At 45.7% G+C, this 27419-nt stretch overlaps 1 protein-coding gene across 1 annotated transcript; it reads left to right on the forward strand.

The window, feature by feature from the left end:
* Nucleotides 1–9054: 9054 nt before the first annotated feature.
* On the forward strand, nucleotides 9055–27155 carry LOC132831274 (apoptosis regulator BAX-like). Its single transcript, XM_060849303.1, has 6 exons — nucleotides 9055–9237; nucleotides 12237–12285; nucleotides 12983–13150; nucleotides 14274–14409; nucleotides 15735–15839; nucleotides 22026–27155. Exons 1-6 carry the CDS (start codon nucleotides 9126–9128, stop codon nucleotides 22119–22121), a joined length of 666 nt encoding a protein of 221 aa, XP_060705286.1. The 5' UTR covers nucleotides 9055–9125; the 3' UTR covers nucleotides 22122–27155.
* The last annotated feature ends 264 nt before the right edge of the window (nucleotides 27156–27419 follow it).

The raw sequence follows: 27419 nt of genomic DNA on the forward strand, positions 1-27419 counted from the left end.
TACTGGGTATTTCAGGATATTGGGGGTTATGGGGTACTGAGGGTTATGGGATATTGGGTATTTTGGGGGCATTGGGGTATATGGGGAATTGGGGGTTATGGGGTATTGGGGTTATGGTGTATTGGGGGTTATGAGGTATTTAGGTTTTTGGGGGTTATTGGGGGTTATGGGGTATTGGGGGTTATGGGGTAATGGGTATTTGGGGGCATTGGGGTATATGGGGTATTGGGGGTTATGGGGTATTGGGGTTATGGTGTATTGGGGGTATGGGGTATTGGTTTTTGGGTTTTTTTGGGGGTTATGGGATATTGGGTATTTGGGGGCTATGGGGTATTGTGGGTTATGGGGTTTATTGGGGTTATGGCGTATTGGGTATTGGGGGTTATGGGGTATTGGGGTTATGGCGTATTGGGTATTGGGGGTTAAGGGGTATTGAAGGTTATGGGATATTGGGGTTATGGGGTATTGGAGGATATTGGGGGTTATGGGTTATTGGGGGTTATGAGAGGTTATAGAGGTGTTGGTGGTTATGGGGGTATTGGGGGTTACTGGGGATTATTGGTATGGGGGTTACTGGGGGGTTATGGGGTATTGGGGGTTACTGGGGGGTTATTAGGTATGGAGGTTACTGAGGTTATGGGGTACTGGGGGTTACTGGGGGTTATTGGTATGGGGGTTACTGGGAGATATGGGATATTGGAGGTTACTGGGGGTTATTGGGTATGGGGGTTGCTGGGGGGTTATGGGGTATTGGGGGTTACTGGGGAGTTATGGGGTATTGGGGAATTGAGGGTTACTGGGGGTTATTGGGTAATACTGGGGGTTATAGGGTATACTGAGGGTATGGGGTACTGGGGCTTATGGGGAATTACTGGTGTTATGGGGGTAACTGGGAGTTATGGGCTATTGGGGATTACTGGTGGTTATGGGGGTTACTGGGTGTTATGGGGTATTGGGTTATGGGGTATTGAGGGATAATGGGAGGTTATTGGTGGTTATTGGGTATTGGGGCTATGGTGTATTGGGGGTTAATGGGAGGTTATGGGGGTATTGGGGTTATATGGTGTTGGGGGTTATGGGAGCTTATGGGGGTATTGGGGGTTATAGTAGGTTATGGGGGTATTGGGAGTTATGGAGTTATTGTGGGTTATGGGTTATTGGGGGTTATGGTGATATTGGGGATTATGGGAGGTTATGGGTGTATTGGGGGTTATGGGAGGTTATGGTGGTATTGAGGTTATGGTGGTATTGAGGTTATGGGGTATTGGGTATTTGGAGGATATTGGGGGTTATGGGAGGTTATGGGGTATTGGGGGTGATGGTGGTATTGGGTGTTATGGAAGGTTATGGGGTATTGGGGTTATAGGGTTATTGGGGGTTATGGGAGGTTATGGAGGTATTGGGGGTTATGGGAGGTTATGGGGGTATTGGGGGCTATGGGGTTATTGGAGTTATGGGGGTATTGGTGGTTATGGGAGGTTATGGGGTATTGGCGTTATGGGAGGTTATGGGGTGTTGGGGTTATCGGATATTGGGGTTATGGGAGGTTATGGTGGTATTAGGGGTGATGGTGGTATTGGGTGTTATGGGAGGTTATGGTGGTATTGGGAGTTATTGGGGGCCAAGGGGTTATTGGGGATTGTGGGAGGTTATGGGGGTATTGGGGGTTATGGGAGGTTCTGGGGTATTGGGGGTTATGGGAGGTTATGGGGTGTTGGGGTTATGGTGGTATTGGGGGTTTTCGGAGGTTATGGTGGTATTGGGGGTTATGGGAGGTTATGGGGGTATTGGGGGTTATGGGAGGTTATGGGATGTTGGGGTTATCGGGTATTGGGGTTATGGGAGGTTATGGGGTGTTGGGGGTTATGGGAGTTTATGTGATATTGGGGTTATAGGAGATTATGGGGGTATTGGGATTATGGGGTATTGGGGATTATGAATTATTGGGGGTTATGGTGGTATTGGGGGTTATGGGAGGTTGTGGGGTATTGGGGGTAATGGGAGGTTATGGGAGTATTGGAAGTGATGGTGGTGTTGGGGGTTATGGGAGGTTATGGGGTATTGGGGGTTATGGTGGTATTGGGGGTTATGGGAGTTTATGGGGTATTGTGGGTTATAGGAGGTAATGGGGTGTTGGGGGTTATGGGTTATTGGGGGTTATGGGGGAATTGGTGGTATTGAGGGTTATGGGAGGTTATGGGGTATTGGGGGTTATTGTGGTATTGGGGGTTATGGGAGGTAATGAGGGTATTGGGGGTTATGGTGGTATTGGGGTTATGGGAGGTTATGGTGGGATTGGGGTATGGTAGTATTGAGGGTTATGGGAGGTTATGGTGGGATTGGGGGTTATGGGTGGTTATAGGGTATTGGGGTTATGGGGTATTGGGAGTTATGGGAGGTTATGGTGGTATTGGGGGTTATGGGAGGTTATGGTGGTATTGGAGGTTATGGAAGGTTATGGGGGTATTGGGGTTATGGTGGTATTTGGGGTTATTGGAGATTATGGGGGTATTGGGGGTTATGGGAGGTTATGGGTGCATTAGGGGTTATGGTGGTATTGGGGGTTATGCGAGTTTATGGTGGCATTTGGGGTTATGGGAGGTTATGAGGGTATTTGGGATTATGGTGGTATTGGGTGTTATGGTTGGTTATGGTGGTATTGGGGTTATGGGAGGTTATGGAGTATTGGGGGTTATGGTGGTATTGGGGGTTATGGGAGGTTATGGGAGTGTTGGGGGTTATGGTGGTGTTGGGGTTATGGGAGGTTCTGGGATATTGGGGTGATGGGAGGTTAATGGGAGTATTGGGGGTTATGGTGGTGTTGGGGTTATGGTGGTATTGGGGGTTATGGTGATATGGGGGTATTGTGGGTTATAGGGTATTGGGGTTATAGAGTATTAGGGGTTATGGGGTATTGGGGTTATAGAGTATTAGGGGTTATCGGGTATTGGGGGTTTTGGGGGTTATAGGGTGTTGGAGGTTATAGGGTATGGGGGTATTGGGGGTTATGGAGTATTGGGGGTTATGGGGGCATTGGGTATTGGGAGTTATAGGGGTATTGGGGGTTATAGGGTGTGGGGATTATGGGGGTACTGGGGGTTATGGGGATTAAGGGTTATAGGATATTGGGGGTTATGGGGGTTATAGGGTGTTTGGGGTTATGGGCTATTGGGGGTTATGGGGTATTGGGAGTTATGGGAGGTTATGGGGGTATTGGGGGTTATGGTAGTATTGGGGGTTATGGGAGGTTATGGGATATTGGGAGTTATGGTGCTATTGGTGGTTATGCAAGGTTATGGTGGCATTGGGTGTTATGGGAGGTTATGGGGTATTGGGGGTTATGGTGGTATTGGGGGTTATGGGAGGTTATGGTGGTATTGGGGTTATGGGAGGTTATGGAGTATTGGGGGTTATGCTGGTATTGGGGATTATGCTGGTATTGGGAGTTATGGGAGGTTATGGTGGTACTGGGGGTTATGGGAAGTTATGGTGGTATTGGGGGTTATGGGATGTTCTGGGATATTGGGGGTTATGGGAGGTTAATGGGAGTATTGGGGTTATGGTGGTGTTGGGGGTTATGGTGGTATTGGTGGTTATGGGAAGTTATGGTGGTATTGGTCGTTATGGGTGGTTATGGCGGTATTGGGGGTTATGGGAAGTTATGGTGGTATTGGGGGTTATGGAAGGTTCTGGGATATTGGGGGTTATGGGAGATTTATTGGGGGTTATGGGGTATTTGGGGTTATGGGGTATTGGGGGTTATGGGAGGTTATGGTGGTATTGGGGGTTATGGTGATATGGGGGTATTGGGGGTTAGGGGATATTGGGGGTTATGGTGGTATGGGGGTTATAGGGGTATTGGGGGTTATGGTGGAATGGGGTATTGGGGCTTATGGTGGTACGGGGTTATTGGGGGTTATAGGGTATTGGGGGTTATGGGGGTATTGGGGTTTATGGTGGTGTGGGGGGTATTGGATGTTATGGGGGTATTGGGGGTTATGGGGGTATTGGGGGTTATGGTGGTATTGGGGGTTATGGTGGTATGGGGGTATTGGAGTTATGGGGTATTGGGGTTTAGGGGATATTGTGGGTTATGGTGGTATGGTGTTATTGGGGGTTGTGGTAGTATGCGGGTATTGGGGGTTATAGGGTATTGGGTGTTATGGGGTATTAGGGTTATAGGGTATTGGAGGTTATGGTGGTATGGGGGTATTGTGGGTTATAGGGTATTGGGGTTATAGGGTGTTGGGGGTTATAGGGTATTGGGGGTTATAGGGTATTGGGGGTTATAGGGTTGTGGGTGTTATAGGGGTATTGGGCGTTATAGGGTATTGGGGGTTATAGGGTGTTGGGGTAATAGGGGTATTGGGAGTTATGGTGGTGAGGGAGTATTGGGGGTCATGGTGGTATGGAGGTATTGGGGTTATAGGGGTTGTGGTGGTATGGGGTTATGGGGTGTTGGGGGTTATAGGGTATTGGGCATTATAGGGTGTTGGGAGTTATAGGGGTATTGGGGGTTATGGTGGTATGGGGGTTATGGGGTTTTGGGGTTATGGGGTATTGGCGGTTATGGGGGTATTGGGGGTTATAGGTGTATTGGGGGTTATGGGGGTATTGGGGGTTATAGGGGTATTGGAGGTTATAGGGTGTTGGGGTTATGGGGTATTGGGGGTTATTGGGTATTGGGGTTTATAGGGGTATTAGGGGTTATAGGGATTATGGGAGTATTGGGGGTTATAGGGTGTTGGGGGTTATAGGGGTATTGGGGGTTATAGGGATTATGGGGGTATTGGGGTTTATAGGGTGTTGGAGGTTATAGGGGTATTGGGGGTTATGGGAGGTTATGGTGGTATTGGGGGTTATGGTGATATGGGGGTATTGGGGGTTATGGTGGTATGGGGGTTATAGGGGTATTGGGGTTATGGTGGAATGGGGTATTGGGGCTTATGGTGGTACGGGGTTATTGGGGGTTATAGGGGTATTGGGGGTTATGGGGGTATTGGGGTTTATGGTGGTGTGGGGGTATTGGATGTTATGGGGTATTGGGGGTTATGGGGGTATTGGGGGTTATAGAGTATTGGGGGTTATGGTGGTATGGGGGTATTGGAGTTATGGGGTATTGGGGTTTAGGGGATATTGTAGGTTATGGTGGTATGGTGTTATTGGGGGTTGTGGTAGTATGCGGGTATTGGGGGTTATAGGGTATTGGGTGTTATGGGGTATTAGGGTTATAGGGTATTGGAGGTTATGGTGGTATGGGGGTATTGTGGGTTATAGGGTATTGGGGTTATGGGGTATTGGGGGTTATAGGGGTGTTGGGGTTATAGGGTGTTGGGGGTTATAGGGTATTGGGGGTTATACAGTATTGGGGGTTATTGGGGTATTGGGGGTTATAGGGTATTGGGTTTATGGGGGTATTTGGGGTATTGGGAGTTATGGGGTATTGTGGGTTATAGGGTATGGGGTTATGGGGGTATTGGGGGTTATGTGGGGCATTGGGGTTTATAGGGTATTGGGGGTTATGGTAGTATGGGGGGTTATGTGGGGTATTGGGGATTATAGGGTATTAGGGTTATGGGGGGTATTGGGGGTTATAGGGTGTTGGGGTTATGGGGCGTATTGGAGGTTATGGGAGACTTGGGGGTTATAGGGTGTTGGGGATTATGGGGTATTGGGGTCATTGGAGGTTATGGGGTATTGGGGTTTATGGGGTTATTGGGGCTTATAGGGTGTTGGGGGTTATGAAGCATTGGGGGTTATAGGGTATGGGGTATTGGGGGTTATGGGGTATTGGGGATTATGTGGGTATTGGGGATTATAGGGTATTGGGGATTATGGGGATAATGGGTGTTATACGGTGTGTGGGTTATGGGGATTAGGGGTTATAGGATATTGGGGGTTATAGGGTGTTGGGGGTTATGGAGTTTGGGAGGTTATAGGGTATTGGAGGTTATGGGGGTATTGGGGTTATAGGGTGTTGGGGGTTATTGGGGTATTGGGGGTTATAGTGTGTTGTGGGTTATGGGGGTATTGTGGGTTATAGGGTATTGGGGGTTATGGGGTATTGGGCATTATAGGGTGTTGGAGTTATGGGGGTATTGGGGGTTATAGGGTATTAGGGATTATTGGGGTATTGGGGGTTATAGGGTTGTGGGTGTTATAGGGGTATTGGGCATTATAGGGTATTGGGGGTTATAGGGTGTTGGGGTAATAGGGGTATTGGGAGTTATGGTGGTGAGGGAGTATTGGGGGTCATGGTGGTATGGAGGTATTGGGGTTATAGGGGTTGTGGTGGTATGGGGGGTTATGGGGTGTTGGGGGTTATAGGGTATTGGGCATTATAGGGTGTTGGGAGTTATAGGGGTATTGGGGGTTATGGTGGTATGGGGGTTATGGGGTATTGGGGGTTATGGGGTATTGGCAGTTATGGGGGTATTGGGGGTTATAGGTGTATTGGGGGTTATGGGGGTATTGGGGGTTATAGGGGTATTGGAGGTTATAGGGTGTTGTGGTTATGGGGTATTGGGGGTTATTGGGTATTGGGGTTTATAGGGGTATTAGGGGTTATAGGGATTATGGGAGTATTGGGGGTTATAGGGTGTTGGGGGTTATAGGGATATTGGGGGTTATAGGGATTATGGGGGTATTGGGGTTTATAGGGTGTTGGAGGTTATAGGGGTATTGGGGTTATGGGGGTATTGGGGTTATAGGATATTGGGGGTTATAGGTGTATTGGGGTTATGGGATTATGGGGGTATTGGGGGTTATGATGGTATTGGGGGTTATAGGGTGTTGGGGGGTTATAGGGATTATGGGGTATTGGGGGTTATGGGGTATTGGGGGTTATAGGGTGTTAGGGGTAACAGGGGTATTGGGGGTTATAGGAGTTAGGGGGTATTGGGGCTTATAGGTTGTTGGGGCTTATAGGGGTATTGGGGGTTATAGGGATTATGGGAGTATTGGGGGTTATAGGGTGTTGGGGGTTATATGGGTATTGGGGATTATAGGGGTATTGGGGGTTATAGGGATTATGGGGGTATTGGGGGTTATAGGGGTATTGGGGGTTATAGGGATTATGGGGTTATTGAGGGTTATAGGGGTTATGGGGTATTGGGAGTTATAGGGGTATTGGCGGTTATAGGGGTATTGGCGGTTATAGGGTGTTGGAGGTTATAGGGGTATTGGGGGTTATAGGGATTATGGGGGTATTGAGGGTTATAGGGGTATTGAGGGTTATAGGGGTATAGGCGGTTATAGGGGTATTGGGGTTATAGGGTGTTGGAGGTTATAGGGATTATGGGGATATTGGGGGTTATTGGGTATTGGGGTTATAGGGATTATGGGGGTATTGGGGATTATGGGGGTATTGGGAGTTATAGGGATTATGGGGGTATTGGGGTTATAGGGTATTGGGGATTATGGGGGTATTGGGGGTTATAGGAGTATTGGGGGTATTGAGGTTATGGGGTATTGGGGGTTATAGGGATTATGGGGGTATTGGGGGTTATAGGAGTATTGGGGGTTATAGGGATTATGGGGGTATTGGGGGTTATGGGGTATTGGGGGTTATAGGGATTATGGGGGTATTGGGGGTTATAGGGATTATGGGGGTATTGGGGGTTATGGGGTATTGGGGGTTATAGGAGTATTGGGGGTTATAGGGATTATGGGGGTATTGGGGATTATGGGGGTATTGGGGGTAGTAGGGATTATGGGGGTATTGGGAGTTATGGGGTATTGGGGGTTATAGGAGTATTGGGGGTTATAGGGATTATGTGGGTATTGGGAGTTATGGGGTATTGGGGGTTATAGGGATTATGGGGGTATTGGGAGTTATGGGGTATTGGGGGTTATAGGAGTATTGGGGGTTATAGGGATTATGTGGGTATTGGGAGTTATGGAGTATTGGGTGTTATAGGAGTATTGGGGGTTATAGGGATTATGGGGTATTGGGGGTTATAGGGATTATGGGGGTATTGGGGTTATAGGGATTATGGGAGTATTGGGGTTATGGGGTATTGGGGGTTATAGGGATTATGGGGGTATTGGGGTTATAGGGATTATGGGGGTATTGGCAGTTATGGGGTATTGGGGTTATAGGGATTATGGGGGTATTGGGGTTATAGGGATTATGGGAGTATTGGGGTTATGGGGATTATGGGGGTATTGGGAGTTATGGGGTATTGGGGTTATAGGGATTATGGGGGTATTGGGGTTATGGGGATTATGGGGGTATTGGGAGTTATGGGGTATTGGGGTTATAGGGATTATGGGGGTATTGGGAGTTATGGAGTATTGGGGGTTATAGGGATTATGCGGGTATTGGGGTTATAGGGATTATGGGAGTATTGGGGATTATGGGGGTATTGGGAGTTATGGGGTATTGGGGGTTATAGGGATTATGGGGGTATTGGGGTTATGGGGGTATTGGGAGTTATGGGGTATTGGGGGTTATAGGGATTATGGGGGTAATAGGGTATTATTGGGGGTTATAGGGATTATGGGGGTATTGGGAGTTATGGGGTATTGGGGTTATAGGGATTATGGGGGTATTGGGGGTTATAGGGATTATGGGGGTATTGGGGTTATGGGGATTATGGGGGTATTGGGGGTTATAGGGATTATGGGGGTATTGGGGTTATGGGGATTATGGGGGTATTGGGGGTTATAGGGATTATGGGGGTAATAGGGTATTATTGGGGGTTATAGGGATTATGGGGGTATTGGGAGTTATGGGGTATTGGGGTTATAGGGATTATGGGGGTATTGGGGTTATGGGGATTATGGGGGTATTGGGGGTTATAGGGATTATGGGGGTATTGGGGTTATGGGGATTATGGGGGTATTGGGGGTTATGGGGATTATGGGGGTATTGGGGTTATGGGGATTATGGGGGTATTGGGGGTTATAGGGATTATGGGGGTAATAGGGTATTATTGGGGGTTATAGGGATTATGGGGGTATTGAGGAGAATAGCGGGTACGCTCCCACTGGGTGAGGGGGCGGGGTCTCGCATGCGCAGCAGTGGCCGGCCTAGCGCATGCGCGGCCCGTGCGGAGGGAAGGCCGCGAAGCCTCGAGCCGGCAGTCGAGTTGGAACAGAAGGAGGCGAGGCCCGGAGGCGGCATGGCTGATGCTGGAGACTACGGTTGTGACGACGCTGAGGGACAGCAGAGGAGGCGGTGGAGCGGCCATGGGGCTCGGCCCGATCACCGAGCGGGGGAACAGCAGGGACTCGGTAAAGTGAAGTCCCGTGTTAGCGGCGCGGGCCGGGGGGGGGCGGGCCGGGGGGGACCGGGGGAGCGCGGGCCGGGGGGGGGGCCGGGGGAGCGCGGGGGGGGGGGGGGCCGGGGGAGCGCGGGCCGGGGCCGGGGGAGCGCGGGCCGGGGGGGGGGACCGGGGGAGCGCGGGCCGGGGGGGGGGGGCCGGGGGAGCGCGGGCCGGGGGGGGGGGCGGGGGAGCGCGGGCCGGGGCGCGGGGCTCGGGGCTCGGGGCGGGGGAGAGTGATGGAGATGGAGATGTACAGCGGGGAAACAGAGCCTTCGGTCTAACCCGACCAGGTATCCCAACCCAGTCTAGCCCCACCTGCCAGCACCCGGCCCATGTCCCTCGAATGGGTATAATACCCAGTCAGATGCCTCTTCAATGCTGTAACTGTACCAGCCTCCACCACATCCTCTGGCAGCTCATTCCATACACACACCACCCTCTGGGGGAAAAAGATGCCCCTTAGGTCTCTTTTATAACTTTCCCCTCTCACCCTAAACCAATGCCCTCTAGCTCTAGACTCCCCCACCCCAGGGAAAAGACATTGCCTATTTACCCTACCCATGCCCCTCATAATTTTGTAAACCTCTATAAGGTCACCCCTCAGCCTCCGATGCTCCAGGGAAAACAGCCCCAGCCTGTTCAGCCTCTCCCTGTAGCTCAGATCCTCCAACCCTGGCAACATCCTTGTAAATCATTTCTGATCCCTTTCAAGTTTCGCAACATCCTACCTATAGGAAGGAGACCAGAATTGCACACAGTATTCCAACAGTGGCCTAACCAATGTCTTGTACAGCCGCAACATGACCTCCCAACTCCTGTAGGTTAGGCAGCATCTCAGGAATAGAGAATTCGACGTTTCGAGCATAAGCCCTTCATCAGGAATAAGGGCTTATGCTCGAAACGTCGAATTCTCTATTCCTGAGATGCTGCCTAACCTGCTGTGCTTTGACCAGCAACACATTTGCAGCTGTGATCTCCAGCATCTGCAGACCTCATTTTTTACTCGAACTTATTCCTGATGAAGGGCTTATGCTCGAAACGTCGAATTCTCTATTCCTGAGATGCTGCCTAACCTGCTGTGCTTTGACCAGCAACACATTTGCAGCTGTGATCTCCAGCATCTGCAGACCTCATTTTTTACTCCCAACTCCTGTACTCAATACTCTGATTAATAAACGAAAGCGTCCTTTGCTGTTCTACCTACCTGCAAATCCACTTTCAAGGAACTATGAACCTGCAGTCAAAGATCTCTTTGTTTAGCAACACTCCCCAGAACCTTACTATTGAGTGTGTAAGTCTTGCTCTAATTTGCTTTTCCAAAATGCAGCACCTCACATTTGTCTAAATTAAATTCTATCTGCCACTCCTCTGCCCATTGGCCCATCAGATCAAGATCCGTTGTAATCTGAGGTAACCCTCTTCGCTGTTCACTACGCCTCCAATTTTGGTGTCATCTGCAAACTTATTAACTATACCTAACTAACCAATAACTATACCTTCTATGTTCACATCCAAATCATTTATATAAATGACAAAAAGCAGTGGACCCAGCACCAATGCTTGTGGCACACTTCAGGCCTCCAGTCTGAAAAACAACCCTCCACCACCACCCTCCATTTTCTACCTTTAAATCAGTTCTGTATTCAAATGGCTAGTTCTCCCTATATTCCATGAGATCTAACCTTGCTAACCAGTCTACCATGAGGAACCTTGTTTAACACCTTACTGAAGTCCATATAGATCATATTGACCACTCTGTTCAGTACTTCTTCAAAAAAATTTCAATCACATTTGTGAGACATTATTTCCCACATACAAAGCCATGTCAACTATCCCTAACCAGTCCTTGCTTTTCCAAATACATATAAATCCAGTCCGGGGTTTGGAGAAGGTGTGTGTATGGACGGGGCGCTGGTATAGAGAGAGAGAGAGAGAGAGAGAGATAGAGAGACAGAGGGCTTGGATGGGAGAGAGAGAGAGAGGGGAGTGGGGAGGTGTGGAGAAGGGGGTTGCTGGAGGAGGGGTGTTTGAGTGGGCATGGTGAGAGGTAAGATGTGGGAGCTGGAGAGTGAGTGCCTGTAAGAAGTTGAGGGGTAGGGGTTCAGCAAGGACAAGAGGGGTTGCGGGAGGAATGGAAGTAAGCTGGGTGGTGCTACATCCCTTGGGGATCCTGCACCCCCACAGTGACCCTGTTTGTCTGACCCTGGATGGTTTGTGGCTGATTCTGACCCTATTTAGGGAACAAAGACAGAAATTGCTGTAAAAGCTGAGCAGGTCTGGCAGCATCTGTGGAGAGTTAATGTTTCAGCTCGAGTGACCCTTTCTCAAACTCTTTCTCCATTTCATGATTAAATAGAAACAATGCATAGGGTTGAAGGCACTGGCACCAAGTTAAAATGATCAGAGAGCCCTTCCAGGCATGATAGGCCCAACGGCCGCCTCCTGCACCGATTCTGGATATGGATTAGGGCTGATATGTTGCATGGAATTCCTTTCTTGCCTCATCCTCAAATTAATGGTTTGATCAGCACATTCATGAATATCTTGTCTATCTGTGCTTTTGAGTGATGCTGTTTGAAGGTTAATAATGTGTTTTGTTTCCTGCAATTTCTAGCTGGTATCAGCCAAGTGAAGGGAATCATAAAGTACATTCCCATTAAATCTGTACCACCAAAGCAACACTATTCCCACTTTCCAATACTGAGCCCATTTCCTTGAATGTTATGACATTTAAAGCGCTCATACAAGTACCTTTTTAAAGGTTATGAGGTTTCTCTATGCTATTTCTGTGTGTGATATGCAAGATGTTAAACTGTGAACAGGTAATGCTGGCTTGGCGTGAGTTGAAGGCTGTTCTTTATTCACAGATTTACAGTATCAGATTGTAAAACTGGGATCTCCTATTGTATTTTTAATGTGGTTGTATCACTGTTTGTGGTGTTCCCTAAATTTGTGTTTCTCTTTCAGATCAAGTCAGTGAGCAGATCATGCGTACAGGAGTCACACTTCTGCGGGGGTACGTATCTGATCTGTTTTAATTAAATACTCATCTCTTACATTGCTCACAGTTTGTGTTTAGGAGTCTGCTGGTGGTAATTTAACTGCTAATCTGGCCTGTCTCTAAGGGCTGGACTCAGAATCAGCTAGCCTAACATGATCTAAATCAGCCAGAGGTCGGTTTTAAGTAGATTATTTTTAGGAAGGCTTTACCTCCTTTCTGTTACCTCAACATCCTCACTGAGTCATTGGAAATTCAGGAATTACTGACTTTTAGTACTGCCAAAATTGGAACCTTGCCGACTCTGTCTTTTCCAAAGGAGTGAAGGTGCGGGAGGATGTGTGTGGAGAATATGCTTTTCAGGAAGCTAATGATGCCTGGCTGGTTCACCATAGGAACAGAAATGTGGAAAATCTGGAGCCAGTCTCCTGGAATGGAGACTATCTGATCTTGTAGTTGGTTGGGGACAGTGAGGGTCATGGGGTCATAAGAACATTTCTAATTAATTGTGTTAGTTGAATGTTAATATGTGGCTGTTACAGGATCTCTGATCAGTGAAAAATAAGTTAATGGCATTAATTTTGTTCCTAGGAACCAGAAATAAACCAAAGATTTGTTGAGAAATGAGCTGAGAGCTGGTTCAGATGAATAGAGCCAAAGGGCCAAATAATCTCCACCTTTATTGGAATTCTAGTATAGCTTTTTAAAATTTCAGATTTATCATTGATCGGACGAATCGAGGAGCCGACGGTTGTGAGCAGCCTTTAACCATCACAGAGCTCGGAGGTAAAGAGGATGAACTATGTAACCCTGAGGTAAAGCGTCTTGGAATTTGCCTGCGACAAATTGGGGATGACCTCGACAGCAATATGGAGTTACAGAGGTGAGGGACCAACCCATTGATGTGTACCCTTAGCCTGCCACATCAGCCTCCATTATTATTAGATACTTCAGCTTGTTAATAATCAGTTGTTCTGTTCTCTCTACACCATTGGGTGAATCAACTTTCAAAGGTTTCTCGAGGAGATGGATTTGCACACAATATTCTAGTTGTACCGTAACCAACTTCTTATATAGTTCCAGTATAAGCTCCCTGTTCTTAAACTCTATGCTTCAACTAATAAAGGCAAGTCTACAATATGCCGCCTTAATCGCTTTACCCCCCCTGCCAGCCCACTACCTTAAGGGACTAGTGTACTTGCACACCAAGATCCCTGTGATTCTCAGGGTCCTACTCTTTATCATGTATTCCCTTACCTTGTTTGTCTTTTTTGTGGCAACCAATCTTTTCAAAGCAGGGGAGCATTACTCATCTGTGAGTTCTTATCAAGTTATTCACCGTCCTGATTTGGAAATACATTGGCTGTTCTTTCAGTGTTGCTGAGTCAAAATCCAAGAATTTCCTCCCTAACATCATTCAAATTGTCCTTAAATGTCAAGAAGGCAGGTCACACTCAGCTTCTTGAGAGCAATTAGGGATGGGCAACAAATGCTGGCATGGTTAACTATGCCTCCCCTTTCGTGAATTAATTTTTAAAAAATTGATCCAAATTGCCCACCAAATAGTGTTTACAAGTTGTCTGATTTAATGTCAGGTTTTTTGCAGACTACATTATAGACTGTTCTGCAGGATCACTAAGTGGGATCCTGTGACACTTCTGTTTTTGGTTTTGTATAGAGTCTTGCATTGAGTAGTATTATAAACTTGGCAACACCACAGCATGTGTCCTGGAATCTGCTGCTCGCTAACGCTCAGTAACCTTGTGATTGGGTCCTACAACAAGGAGACAACTTGACGTCAGTTGCTCAACCTGGCAACTACACCCTTATGAAGTGAAGGAAACACTCACCAGAATGCTGAGCAATGCAGCAGACATGATCTAATGATATGATCTTGTGGTTGTGTATCTGAATTTCTCAACTTAGTTTCAGCCTCGCATCCTGTTATCTAGTCTGTTTGGTTATAGTAGTCAGTGTAGTTAATTTGCACTTTCTTCTACACACAGGATGATCGAAAACATTGGCAATCAATGTCCAAAGGAAATGTTTTTCAGAGTGGCCAAGGAACAGTTTGCTGATGGAGTCATCAACTGGGGGAGAGTAGTGACTCTTTTCTACTTTGCCTGCAAGCTGGTTGTGAAGGTAATTTGTACTCTGCAGCCTTTGCGATAGGACTTCCAGTTAGCAATGTTGCCAGAATGCTGGCGAATGTATTCTTCATATGAAACTAGCTGTAATTCCCACATAACTGAGTGTTCTACATCAGTCATAGAGACGGATTGGGAGCAGAAGGAATGATCTCATGTGTGAAAGGGTCAAAAGGTTAGAGAAATTCTAGCTTTTTAATCTAAAGAAAAAGATTAAAGAAGCATCAAACCATATCAAAGACTAAATTCTACTGCCTAATGAAATAAAACCAAACGTTACTTCAGAGTAAACCAGACTAAATAGATATAAGTGAAAAGTAAGTTGACAGGGAGTATTGGAGTTGTTGGGATGGTAGAGTGTAGCCTACAAGAGGTTATTGTGGACTTGGCTGACATTGCTTGTTCCGGATAAGTTATTACTTGTTTTATTGCGGTACGTGAGAGTGATGGGATTAACTTGTTTTTTGAGCTCTGCTACTTGTGACATCAGTAATTTATCTGAAAAATTAATCTAGAGTGGTGCTGTGCCCTTTTGTTCTGTGTACTGTGTAGAATGCATTTACACTTTGCTCACCACACAGGGACATTTCGAGGGCAATTTTGCTGCTGTAGTACCCAGTAGGTTGGAGAATACATTTACTGCTGGATGAAGCAGCAAGTGGGTGAAAAATTGTGGTGCTGGAGAATTGCCAGGAACTTCTAATCTCTGTTCCACTGATTTATTATTAACAGGGTCAGAGTCAGAATATGATCGGTCTTCTGGAATTTGAATTCATAGTCAAATTAGTGGGTGTGTCAGATTCTGTTCAGCAGTCAGCTAGTTATTAAGCCCAGAGCAAGTTAGAATTACAGCATTTGAAGATGTTTCATGACCTCCAGTTACCTCATCCCCACACTTTTTCCATTGGTCACCAGATACATAAATCCTTGCTATCGGTAGCATCCATGCTTATCAAAATGTTCAAGTTAATGGTGTTTCAAATAAGGTCACCTCACTGGTGTGGGTCAGACTTTAGGACAATGTTGGAGATTAATAATCCTAAGGTAGGCTAGTTGTTATGCAGCTCAGTAACAAATAACCTAACAGCTCGGTACACCACTGGGTAGGGTGGACATGGTTCATGGCAAATTATGTACCTCTTCAATGGTGAAAGTCTAAAATTGGGCATTTCAACTTCCTAGATTCTTCACTTCAGCTGTTATTTCACACTAAGAATGGGACTGTGTGCATCAAGATTGACATTAGAAAAGCTTTTGCTGTAATACACTGAAATATTCCTTTGTGTTGTTCCATCTACTGAATGATATAATCATTTATAGGCCTTTTGTCAGAAGATTCCAGAACTGATCCAAACTATAATCAGCTGGACAATGGAATATATCCGAGAGAACATTTTGCGCTGGATTCGGGACCATGGGGGTTGGGTAAGTCCTCAAGCATTCTGTGGAATTTAAGCAAAAATGCATGATATAATATTGTCTTGTTAATACCCTCTCCTGTAGTTTGATTCATAATAAACTCAATGACTGTCTAGCAATACTAGCCCTTTCACTGGACTGTGATACCTCCAACATTACAACCAGATAGATCTCTGTGGGATGTGTCTAGACACTGGAGTTCCCAGCAGCCCAGATGTGGTTTCCCCAGTACCCTGTACAATTGAAGCCTGCCTGACCATCACCAATATTGAGTTGCTCTATCAGTACAGATGGTGTGGTGCTCCCTCAGCATGCAAAGGTCCCTCAGCAATGGGTTTCCAATAGTGCAATACTCTCTCAGCACTGACCTTCCGACAGTGCAGCACTCCATCAGTATGGGCCCTCCAACCCTCTGATGGTGCGGCACTCCCTCATAACTGCGTATTTGAGTGGTTTATGTATCTGGATGGGACTTGAACCTCTGAATTTCTGACTTGATGTTCCTGTTAGGTCAAACAAGCAAATGAATTAAGAATAGCAATAGTGTATCAGCTCTTTGAGCCTGGTGCCCCATTCAATAAGGTCATAGCTGATCTGATTGTAATCACAAATCCACATTCCAGCCTGCCCCGATAACCTTTCAACTCCTTTCTTAACAAGAATCTGTCTATCCCTGTCTTAAAAATATTCAAGGGTTCTACTTTTGTTCTGAAACATTAACTCTGATTTCTCTCCACACATGTTGCCAGACCTGCTGAGATTTTCCAGCAATTTCTGTTTCTATCCACCATCTTTTCAGGAAGAGTGTTCCAAAGATTCAATCGTCTCAGAGGAAAATAAATTGCCTCGTCTGTTTCAAATGGGCGTCCCCTTGATTTTTAAGCAATGACCCATTGTTGTCAATTTTCTGATAAGAAGAAACATCCTCTCCACATGCACCCTGTCAAAAACCCTCAGGATGTTGTTTCAATCACAGCTTACTCTTCTAACCTCCCATTAGATTTGGTACTGGGTAATGAGCACGGCCAGGTGTTAGACTTGGAAGTAAGTGAGCACTTTGGTGATAGCGATCACAATTCTGTTACGTTTATTTTAGTGATAGTATACAAGAGTTACAGCTGGGCGAAAGGCAATTACGATGCAATTAGGCAAGATTTAGGAAGCATTGGATAGGGAAGGAAACTGCTGGGGTTGGGCACATTAGAAATGTGGAGCTTATTTAAGGAAAAGCTCCTGAGTGTCCTAGATAAGTATGTACCTGTCAGGCAGGGAGGAAGCTGTAGAGTGCGGGAACTGTGGTTTACGAAGGAAGTGGAATCTCTGGTCAAGAGGAAAAAGAAGGCTTATGTTAGGATGAGATGTAAAGGCTCACTTAGGGTGCTTGAGGGTTACAAGGTAGCCAGGAAAGACCTAAAGAGAGAGCTCAGAAGAACCAGGAAGAGACATGAGAAGTTGTTGGCGGATAGGATCAGGGTAAACTCTAAGGCTTTCTATCGGTATTTAAGGAGTAAAAGAATGACAAGAGTAAGATTAGGGCCAATCAAGGATAGTAGTGGGAAGTTATGTGTGAAGTCAGAGGAGATAGGGGAAGCACTAAATGAATATTTTTCTACAGTATTCACTCTAAAAAACAACAATGTTGTTGAGGAGAATACTGAGATACAGGCTTCTAGACTAGGTGGGATTGAGGTTCACAAGGAAGAGGTATTAGAAATCCTGCAGAGTGTGAAAATAGATAAGTCCCCTGGGCCAGATGGGATTTATCCTAGGATCCTCTGGGAAGCTAGGGAGGAGATTGCCGAGCCTTTGGCATTGATTTTTAAATCGTCATTGTCTACAGGAATAGTGCCAGAAGACTGGAGGATAGCAAATGTGGTTCCCCTGTTCAAGAAGGGGAGTAGAGACAACCCTGGTAATTATAGACCAGTGAGCCTTACTTTGGTTGTTGGTAAAGTGTGGAAAAGGTTATAAGAGAGAGGATTTATAATCATCCAGAAAAGAATAATTTGATTAGGGATAGTCAGCACGGTTTTGTGAAGGGTAGGTCGTGCCTCACAAACCTTATTGAGTTCTTTGAGAAGGTGACCAAACAATAGATGAGAGTAAACCGGTTGATGTGGTGTATGTGGATTTCAGCAAGGCATTGGATAAGGTTCCCCACGGTAGGCTATTGTACAAAATGCGGAGGAATTGGATTGTGGGAGATATAGCAGTTTGGATCAGTAATTGGCTTGCTGATAGAAGACAGAAGGTGGTGGTTGATGGGAAATGTTCATCCTGGAGTCCAGTGACCAGTGGTGTACCACAAGGGTCGGTGTTGCGTCCACTGCTGTTCGTCATTTTTATAAATGACCTGGATGAGGGCATAGAAGGGTGGGTTAGTAAATTTGCAGACAACACTAAGGTCGGTGGAATTGTGGATAGTGACAAAGGATGTTGTAGGTTACAGAGAGACATAGATAAGCTGCAGAGCTGGGCTGAGAGGTGGCAAATGGGGTTTAATGCAGACAAGTGGGAAGTGATTCACTTTGGTCGGAGTAACCGGAATGCAAAGTACTGGGCTAATGGTAAGATTCTTGTTAATATAGATGAGCATAGAGATCTCGGTGTCCAGGTACACAGATCCTTGAAAGTTGCCACCCAGGTTGACAGGGTTGTTAAGAAGCTGAAAATGTGTTGCTGGTTAAAGCACAGCAGGTCAGGCAGCATCCAAGGAACAGGAAATTCGACGTTTTGGGCCAGAGCCCTTCATCAGGAATGAGGAGAGGGTGCCAGGCAGGCTAAGATAAAAGGTAGGGAGGAGGGACTTGGAGGGGCGATGGAGATGTGATAGGTGGAAGGAGGTCAAGGTGAGGGTGATAGGCCGGAGTGGGGTGGGGGCGGAGAGGTCAGGAAGACGATTGCAGGTTAGGAGAGCGGTGCTGAGTTCAAGGGAATCGACTGAGACAAGGTGGGGGGAGGGGAAATGAGGAAACTGGAGAAATCTGAGTTCATCCCTTGTGGTTGGAGGGTTCCAGGCGGAAGATGAGGCGCTCTTCCTCCAACCGTCGTGTTGTTATGTTCTGGCGATGGAGGAGTCCAAGGACCTGCATGTCTTCGGTGGAGTGGGAGGGAGAGTTAAAGTGTTGAGCCACGGGGTGGTTGGGTTGGTTGGTCCGGGCGTCCCAGAGGTGTTCCCTGAAGCGTTCCGCAAGTAGGCGGCCCGCCTCCCCAATATAGAGGAGGCCACATCGGGTGCAGCGGATGCAATAGATGATGTGTGTGGAGGTGCAGGTGAATTTGTGGCGGATATGGAAGGATCCCTTGGGGCCTTGGAGAGAGGTAAGGGAGGAGGTGTGGGCGCAAGTTTTGCATTTCCTGCGGTTGCAGGGGAAGGTGCCGGGAGTGAGGTTGGGTTGGTGGGGGGTGTGGACCTGACGAGGGAGTCACGAAGGGAGTGGTCTTTGCGGAACGCTGATAGGGGAGGGGAGGGAAATATATCCCTGGTGATGGGGTCCGTTTGGAGTTGGCGGAAATGACGGCGGATGATACGCTGTATACAGAGGTTGGTGGGCTGGTAGGTGAGAACCAGTGGGGTTCTGTCTTGGTAGCGGTTGGAGGGGCGGGGCTCAAGGGCGGAGGAGCAGGAAGTGGAGGAGATGCGGTGGAGGGCATCGTCGATCACGTCTGGGGGGAATCTGCGGTCCTTGAAGAAGGAGGCCATCTGGGCTGTACGGTATTGGAACTGGTCCTCCTGGGAGCAGATGCGGCGGAGACGAAGGAATTGGGAATATGGGATGGAGTTTTTACAGAGGGCAGGGTGGGAGGAGGTGTAGTCCAGGTAGCTGTGGGAGTCAGTTGGTTTATAGTAGATGTCTGTGTTGAGTCGGTCGCCCGAGATAGAAATGGAAAGGTCTAGGAAGGGGAGGAGGAGTCTGAGACAGTCCAGGTGAATTTGAGGTCGGGATGGAAGGTGTTGGTAAAGTTGATGAACTGTTCGACCTCCTCATGGGAGAACGAGGCAGTGCCGATACAGTCATTGACGTAGCGGAGGAAAAGGTGGGGGGTGGTGCCAGTGTTGTTGGGGAAGATGGACTGTTCCACATATCCTACAAAGAGACCGGCATAGCTGGGGCCCATGCGGGTGTCCTACAAAGAGACAGGCATACAGTGTTTTAGCTTTTATTAATAGAGGGATCGAGTTCCGGAACCATGAGGTTATGCTACAGCTGTACATAACTCTGGTGCGACCGCACTTGGAGTATTGTGTACAGTTCTGGTCACCGCATTATAAGAAGGATGTGAAAGCTTTGGAAAAGGGGAGAGGAGATTTACTAGGATGTTGCCTGATATGGAGGGAAGGTGTTACAATGAAAGGCTGAGGGACTTGAGGCTGTTTTTGTAGGAGAGAAGAAGGTTGAGAGGTGACTTAATAGAGACATATAATCAGAGGGTTAGATAGGGCGGACAGGGAGAACCTTTTTCCAAGTATGGTGACGGCGAGCACAAGGGGGCATAACTTTGAAGTGAGGGGTGATAGATAGAGAACAGATGTCAGGGGTAGTTTCTTTTAATGGTATGGAATGCTATGCCTGCAATGGTACATAGAACATAGAACAATACAGCACAGAACAGGCCCTTCGGCCCACGATGTTGTGCCGAACATCTACCCTAGATTAAGCACCCATCCATGTACCTATCCAATTGCTTCTTAAAGGTCGTCAATGATTCTGACTCTACCACTGCCACAGGCAGCGCATTCCATGCCCCCACCACTCTCTGGGTAAAGAACCCACCCCTGACATCTCCCCTATACCTTCCACCCTTCACCTTAAATTTATGTCCCCTTGTAATACTCTGTTGTACCCGGGGAAAATGTTTCTGACTGTCTACTCTATCTATTCCTCTGATCATCTTATAAACCTCTATCAAGTCATCCCTCATCCTTCGCCGTTCCAACGAGAAAAGGCCGAGAACTCTCAACCTGTCCTCGTACGACCTATTCTCCATTCCAGGCAACATCCTGGTAAATCTTCTCTGCACCCTCTCCAAAGCTTCCACATCTTTCCTAAAGTGAGGTGACCAGAACTGCACACAGTACTCCAAATGTGGCCTAACCAAAGTCCTGTACAGCTGCAACATCACTTCACGACTCTTGAATTCAATCCCTCTGCTAATGAACGCTAATACACCACAGGCCTTCTTACAAGCTCTATCCACCTGAGTGGCAACTTTAAATACATTAGCTACTTTAAATACATTTAAGTTGTCATTGGACAGGCATATGGACGTACTTGGAATAGTGTAGGTTAGATGGGCTTCAGATTGGTATGACAGGTCGGCGCAATATCGAAGGGCCTGTACTGTGCTGTAATGTTTTATGTTCCTGCAGATACAAGTTTATACAAACTCGACAGCCTCATTTTTTTTTAGATGACTTACAGTGTGGAAACAGGCCCTTCGGCCTAACAAGTCCACACTGACCCACCAAAGCACAATCCACCCAGACCCATTCCCCTACATTTACTCTTTCACCTAACACTACGAACAATTTAGCATGGCTAATCCACCTAACCTGTAAATTTTTGGATTGTGGGAGGAAACCAGAGCACTCGGAGGAAACCCACACAGTCAGTCGCCTGAGGCGGGAAATTAACCCGGGTCTCTGGCGCTGTGAAGCAGCAGTGCTAACCACTGTGCCGCCGTGCTGCCCACCGTGCCACCCATTTCAGGTGTTAATCTAGTAAACCTTCTCTGCGCTGCATCCAATGCATTTGCAACCTTCCTTAAATACGGAGACCTCTACTGTGCACAGACTCCAGATGTGGTCTCCCAGTTCCCTCTGTAACTGAAGCATAACCTCCATCCTTTTGTATTTATTTTACCCTCATGAGAATCATGCTGGAATTTGCCCAGATCTGCTAGATAAACAGATTATTGATCATCTTTTCCAGTTAGCCTGCGGTATATTAATGAAGGGTTGGTCGGATCAATCTTGTGATAAGTTGCTAATCACGCTGGCTGCACTTTGCCCAGCTTGAGGAAGCTATTCAGATACAACCTTCATCACCTTGATCATTACAGTAGAGGTTATGGGTAGTCTTCAGACTGCTGACGCTGGAATACTTTGTTTGGAGGCATTTAGCAGAATGGTACAGTAGAACGTTCTCCTTCCTTTTGTCTAATCCATTTTTTGTTGGCTTTGTTTAACAGGAGGCCATACTGGGTACACCAACTTGGCAAACCATTGGCATTTTCACTCTTGGAGTCATCACCACTCTGGTGGTGGTGCGTTGGAAATCTTCCTAGAGCCATGCTCTGAGCCTGGGCGAGCAGCAAAGGAGTGAAGGGACCCTGCTGGCATGGGGCATCTCCAAACCAAGGCCATCGAGGCAGAATCCAGCAATCTGAGTTCAGTTTAAGCAGAGACCCCCTCAATCAGGCTTCGGAGGGTGGGGTGGGTTCTCTATGAGTGAGAGGTTCCATGTGGATTCATTATGTGGAAGAAATGGTTTTTGTACTGAGCACTAGATGTGAGTTCATCTGAAACTGCACATGTTTTTAACTGGGTGGAAAGGGGAAAGTGACAAGGCCAGGGATTAGGCAATGGGAGCAGTGTCAGTTTTAGCTGTCAGCTGTCAATAGTCTGTGCTGTTTTTTCTTACAGATGGGTTTTCAATCTGTGGTGATGCACTGATTGTGTTCAACTCACTTTATAAGTAAAAGACTACTTATTGGCTCAGATATGGTGCAGTACATGAATGCTGATATCCCTGGGCATTGATTAGCAATAAATTGTCTGTCATTTAAGGCACATGGAAACTCAGCTGCTATTTAGAGGGCCTCAGCTTCATTTTACCAGAACACATTCCTACTGATTCACTTCAAACCCACAGTGTCTGTTGTTTGCTTTAGGCAGTGTTAGTTTGCAAAAGTTGTGTGTTTTACAATGTGAAGGACCCATCTTAGAACACTCAGAACAGTGCAAGGATCTTATGATGTATTCTGCATAATGTAAAATGATTGACAGTTATATAAACTCTTCCTTTTTTGTTTCACTTGTGGAGCAAGGGTAGGAGCTTGTCTTGTGATCTGAGATGTGTGGATTGGTCATTCAGACAGCAGCTGTGATTGGACTATTGGCTATTACCACCTTCAGATTAAGTAATAAAACATTGCCAATAAGACAATTTTTAAATCAGCTGTAGTGTTCCTGAAGAAAATGAGAAGTTTATATGTTGTTGCTGAAGTGTGTATTTATTTGCAGTGAAGTAAATCATCGTGTCATCACAGCAAAGGAGGAGGCCATTCAGCCTGTTGAGTTAATGTCACCTTATGTCGAGCAATACAATCAGCCCTGTCACTACTACTCTATCCTAAGTTCTTTTTTGCAGCCACCAAATTACCAGTGTTTCTAATTAAAAAATAATTACTCTCTACCCTAATAGACCTGCAAGTTTATTTTGTCCATTTGTTCATCAAATTTCCTTAAGATTGCCTTCACTTCTTTCACCCTAGTGGACAGTACAATTCATTGTTTAAACCAAGTTCAGCTTGTCATTCCCAAATCCTGAAATCTGTGTCTCCTTTGTACCATTGGTTAATGGGAAAACCCTTTCTTTATCTACTCTATCTCAGACTGAGATAATCTTGCACACTTGTCATATTCTCCCTCAATCTCCTCCATTCCAAGGAGAAAATCTACAGTTTCACAAAATGACTTTGTAGCTAAAACCCCAGTCCCTGGAACCATTCTGGTAAATTTCCCCAGATCCTCTCCAGGACCCTCACATCCTTGCTAAAATGTGGTTATCAGAATGAACAATACTCTAGCCTGGGCCTAGCCAGAGTTTTGAAAAGGTTCAGCATAACCTTTTTATATCCACTGCCTCTGTTAATGAGTTCAAGATCTCATGCTTTTTTGATTACGTTCCCAATAAATCCAGCCACTTTCAAAAATTGATGCATGTATAAAATGTTTCTGTCTCTGTGCATGCTCTAAACCTGTGCCATTGAATCTATCCAAAATGCCGAAAAGGATCATTTCACACTTCTCCATATTAAGTTCTATCTGCCAGTTATCTGCCCAACAGCCAGTGGTTGCAGTCACAGTTTAGGACTACAGTTAGACTGAATTACTGCAGTATTAGAGCAGGATTTCCTCCTCATAATCCTTTGTTGTGAAGTGAACATCAACTTTACAAATTAAGAAAAAAAACTGCCTCTTGAAGCAGTGGAACATGTGATGCATCAGTTTTCTTTGTCTGTTTTCGTGCTTTCCCTTTCTTCTCCCACACAAGCTTCCTGCATCTTGCTCAGCTCTGTTACTGTGCAGCATAATCCTGGTTTGCCCAATTGGGAGGGAGATGTTTGAAGCTGATTACAGGGTAATTGACCTGAGTTTGCTAGTTGCACCTGATGCTCTGACTCTCTGTCTACTGTGCACCAAGGGTGAGAATAGCAGTTCTGGTGGGTTATTTAAAACATTAACGGTACAGGTTTTTAAAACATGTTTTCCTTTTCTACTTTTGATTGTATCACTGGAAGGAGGGGAGGACTACATTGGATACTGAGGAGTGGGGAAATGTTGTAGCACAGACTTGTCAGCTGAACTAAGAATTAGCTAGTTTGCTTTTTCAGTGCAGATAGCTGATACATGAGAAACATCCAAATAATGTACTGCATAAAAACTAAAGCCATTTGGTATTGTATTAGCTGCAACTCCTGTGCAGTTGCTTCACCTGTTTAAAGCCATTTTTTCATCTCCGATTGGATGTCCAATCCACCTCAGACACTTGGTACCTATTCTCGATGATGGTTTCATGGTTGTTTGCCTCAGTCAGTGATATTTTCACCTCACAACAGAAGGCTGCAGCTGAAGCCACATTCTGACCCTGCATTACTGTAGGAGTGCAACATTGTTAGAAGAGTCTTCCACCTTTTCTAGCAAATGTCAGCACTAACCAAAAAGCAAGGCACTCTTTCTCTGTCCTATCTTCCCAGTAATGTCTGTTTTTAATTGGTGTCTAAAATTATCTTAATATTATGTGGTCCTTTAACTGTGGAATACAATTACCATTTATGTCAGATCAAGATGAGCTAAGCTCTCTCAAGATTTATTTACATTTGACATCGCAAGCCACAATTGTCTGTATCTTTTTTTTAAAAAAGCCTCTGACTCCTCTGCCCACACCTTATCCATCTGTAACCCAGGACGAAGTTCCTACACCAGGCATGTCTTCCTGATCCTTAACCCAGTGCTCGAGTTCCCTGCAAGCTGATTCTGTGTTCCTGTGCTTTGGAAGTGTGCTGAGTTAGGCAGACAATGGATGCTGCAGAAGTCACACTGCTTTTTTGGTTGAACAAAGCGAAGAGGACTCAGCTTTTACTTCTGCTACCAGTTCATCCTCAATAGACAAACCCAAAGGGGTGTAAAAGAACATTCAGTCATTGGACATTCTTATTTATATAGAACTGAGCTGGACTTTGTGTTTGCTGTGGAGAGACCTAGGGAGGCATGATGGTAACAAACTGGTTCAGGCACTGTGTGTCATAACAGTGATCATGTAAAAACGTCATAATTATAAGAATGATCACTACCCACCAATGGTGAATCTGCCTTTTTAAACATTTTTAATTACAGAGCCAAAATGAGCCTTTATTCCTGATGGACACTGACTTGGCCACAGGCACCTTTTTTTTGGGAACTGACTAATTTCCCTCAGCCTTTTGTGTATGTCATGTTTACTATCAAATACTGATAGATTGGCAAGGAGTTGTTTGAAATGCTTTTGAATGATTGTTTACATGTTAAAGGGATCCAAATCTGAAATGATATCACATACAGGTATATCCATATTCAGACATTGATGGATATCGAACACGTGATATCTTTTTCTGATGCCTTTAACTTCAATGTGTTAAATTGTTTCAGGTCAGTGAACTCTGTCTGATGCGTTCATGCAGGAACTGATGCAAGAAAATGTCACCTTTAATGTGCTGAGTGATTGCAGACCTATACTCCCTGTAAAATGAGTCCATCCCAGAAAAGTACATTTGATTGTAGCACTTCAACCTGGGAAACCTCTGGAGAGATACTTGCAATCCAAAGGTTGCACACGGGTGGGATGTGCGAAAACCCAACTTTGTCAGTTTTACTGGCAGCTGAGTATCCAGTCTCTGTTCCTAGTTTACTTCTGGTCTGCCATTGCTCTGACACTGTGTAGCAAATACTTCATTCAATTGCCTTATCTTTTTATATTAAAAAAAGTGAAATAATTAAATTAGGATATTTCAGAAAAAATGAATTTTGTTCTTGGCTTCTATTTGCATCTTTTTAACTAATGGAAATCCTTGAGCCAGGCCCTGTATGGGCTTAATTTTTGGTGCTGTTTCTGAGATGTGAAATGTGCTTGGGCTGCAGTGACCTACTTTGTGTTGAGTGTAGCTCTATGTCCTGCATGTGGTTTGGTCTCTGCCTAAAGTGCCTCGCTGTTTAACCTGCCCTATTCAGGACATAGGACTCGCCTCTTCATCTGTGCTTCAATCTTGTGATTTATTTAAATGTTTGACTAAATAAGGCATTGATGCCCTAATTATCCTTTGTGGGATAACTGTCAGATTATCTTTGACATGTCTTAACTTGGTGATTTTATAGTCTTGTATTAAATTGCTTGTTTCGAGGTGGCTGAATAAGTGATACAACCACTGACTGGCAGCATCCACAGGAAAAAATTTGCAATAAAGAAAGCTACCATTTCACAAGGAGGTGATCATCCAATCTATTAGCACTTCCCAAGATAATCAAGTTTATAGCCATTTTATAACATACAATTCTTACAATCTATTTCCTACCCTTGCTTGCTGTGCCTCACTTCAGTTCGGTTTCAGACTGTCACTGGGATCCTTGCTATAATAGCTATAAGACATTTGTACAGATGGGGTCAAACCCAGAACGTTCCTGATTACTAGGTATGTAGTCACCCACCTTTCATCAAAAATGATATGTATTCTAACACAGTCCTTGAGTTTTTATTAAACTGGCATTGAGGTGGTTGTGACCTGCAGTGCTAACAGTAATTTGGGGTTGTATCACTGTTCTGTGGTTTCACCGATTAGCACCCATATCTGAGGTATAATGTCTTCAGGCTGAACTATAAAAGCTTTTAATATGTCATGTAGAAATGTGAGTGACAAACCTTTAGGATTCATTGACAGAGAATTCTGCTTTGTTTCACTGCTGTTAATATATAAACTACCACTTGAATGTTATCAAAGGGCTGTTTTTCTACTATAGTACGTTTCTTACTTTTCGATTATTTTCCAGAATAAACAACAACTTAAAAAGCACAATTGAGTGTTTCCTTTTACTACTACTTGTGAGTTCTGCCCTAAGGATCCCATTTTCCCCAACTCCCGAACCAGCAAGCTATACCCAGGCATTTCAATCCTGTGTGGAAAAGAGAGAATTCCAACAGGCCCCACACAGTCTGCTGGCTTCCAAGAACAGTAAGTGCTGAGGGAGCATCAGAGTTCTGAACATAAAAGTGCCAAATGAGGTCAATCAGTGTTGATGCTAATGGATGCAGTATAATTAGATTCACAGCA

This window comes from Hemiscyllium ocellatum, chromosome 33 (assembly GCF_020745735.1).
Source record: "Hemiscyllium ocellatum isolate sHemOce1 chromosome 33, sHemOce1.pat.X.cur, whole genome shotgun sequence".
Classification (NCBI taxonomy): Eukaryota; Metazoa; Chordata; class Chondrichthyes; order Orectolobiformes; family Hemiscylliidae; genus Hemiscyllium; species Hemiscyllium ocellatum.

Coding starts and splice junctions, on each gene's coding strand:
- LOC132831274 (XM_060849303.1), top strand. CDS start 9,126: ATGGCTGATGCTGGAGACTACGGTTGTGACGACGCTGAGGGACAGCAG. Junction 12,286..12,982: donor GGAGTCACACTTCTGCGGGG/GTACGTATCTGA, acceptor TTAAAATTTCAG/ATTTATCATTGATCGGACGA. Junction 15,840..22,025: donor TTCGGGACCATGGGGGTTGG/GTAAGTCCTCAA, acceptor TTTGTTTAACAG/GAGGCCATACTGGGTACACC.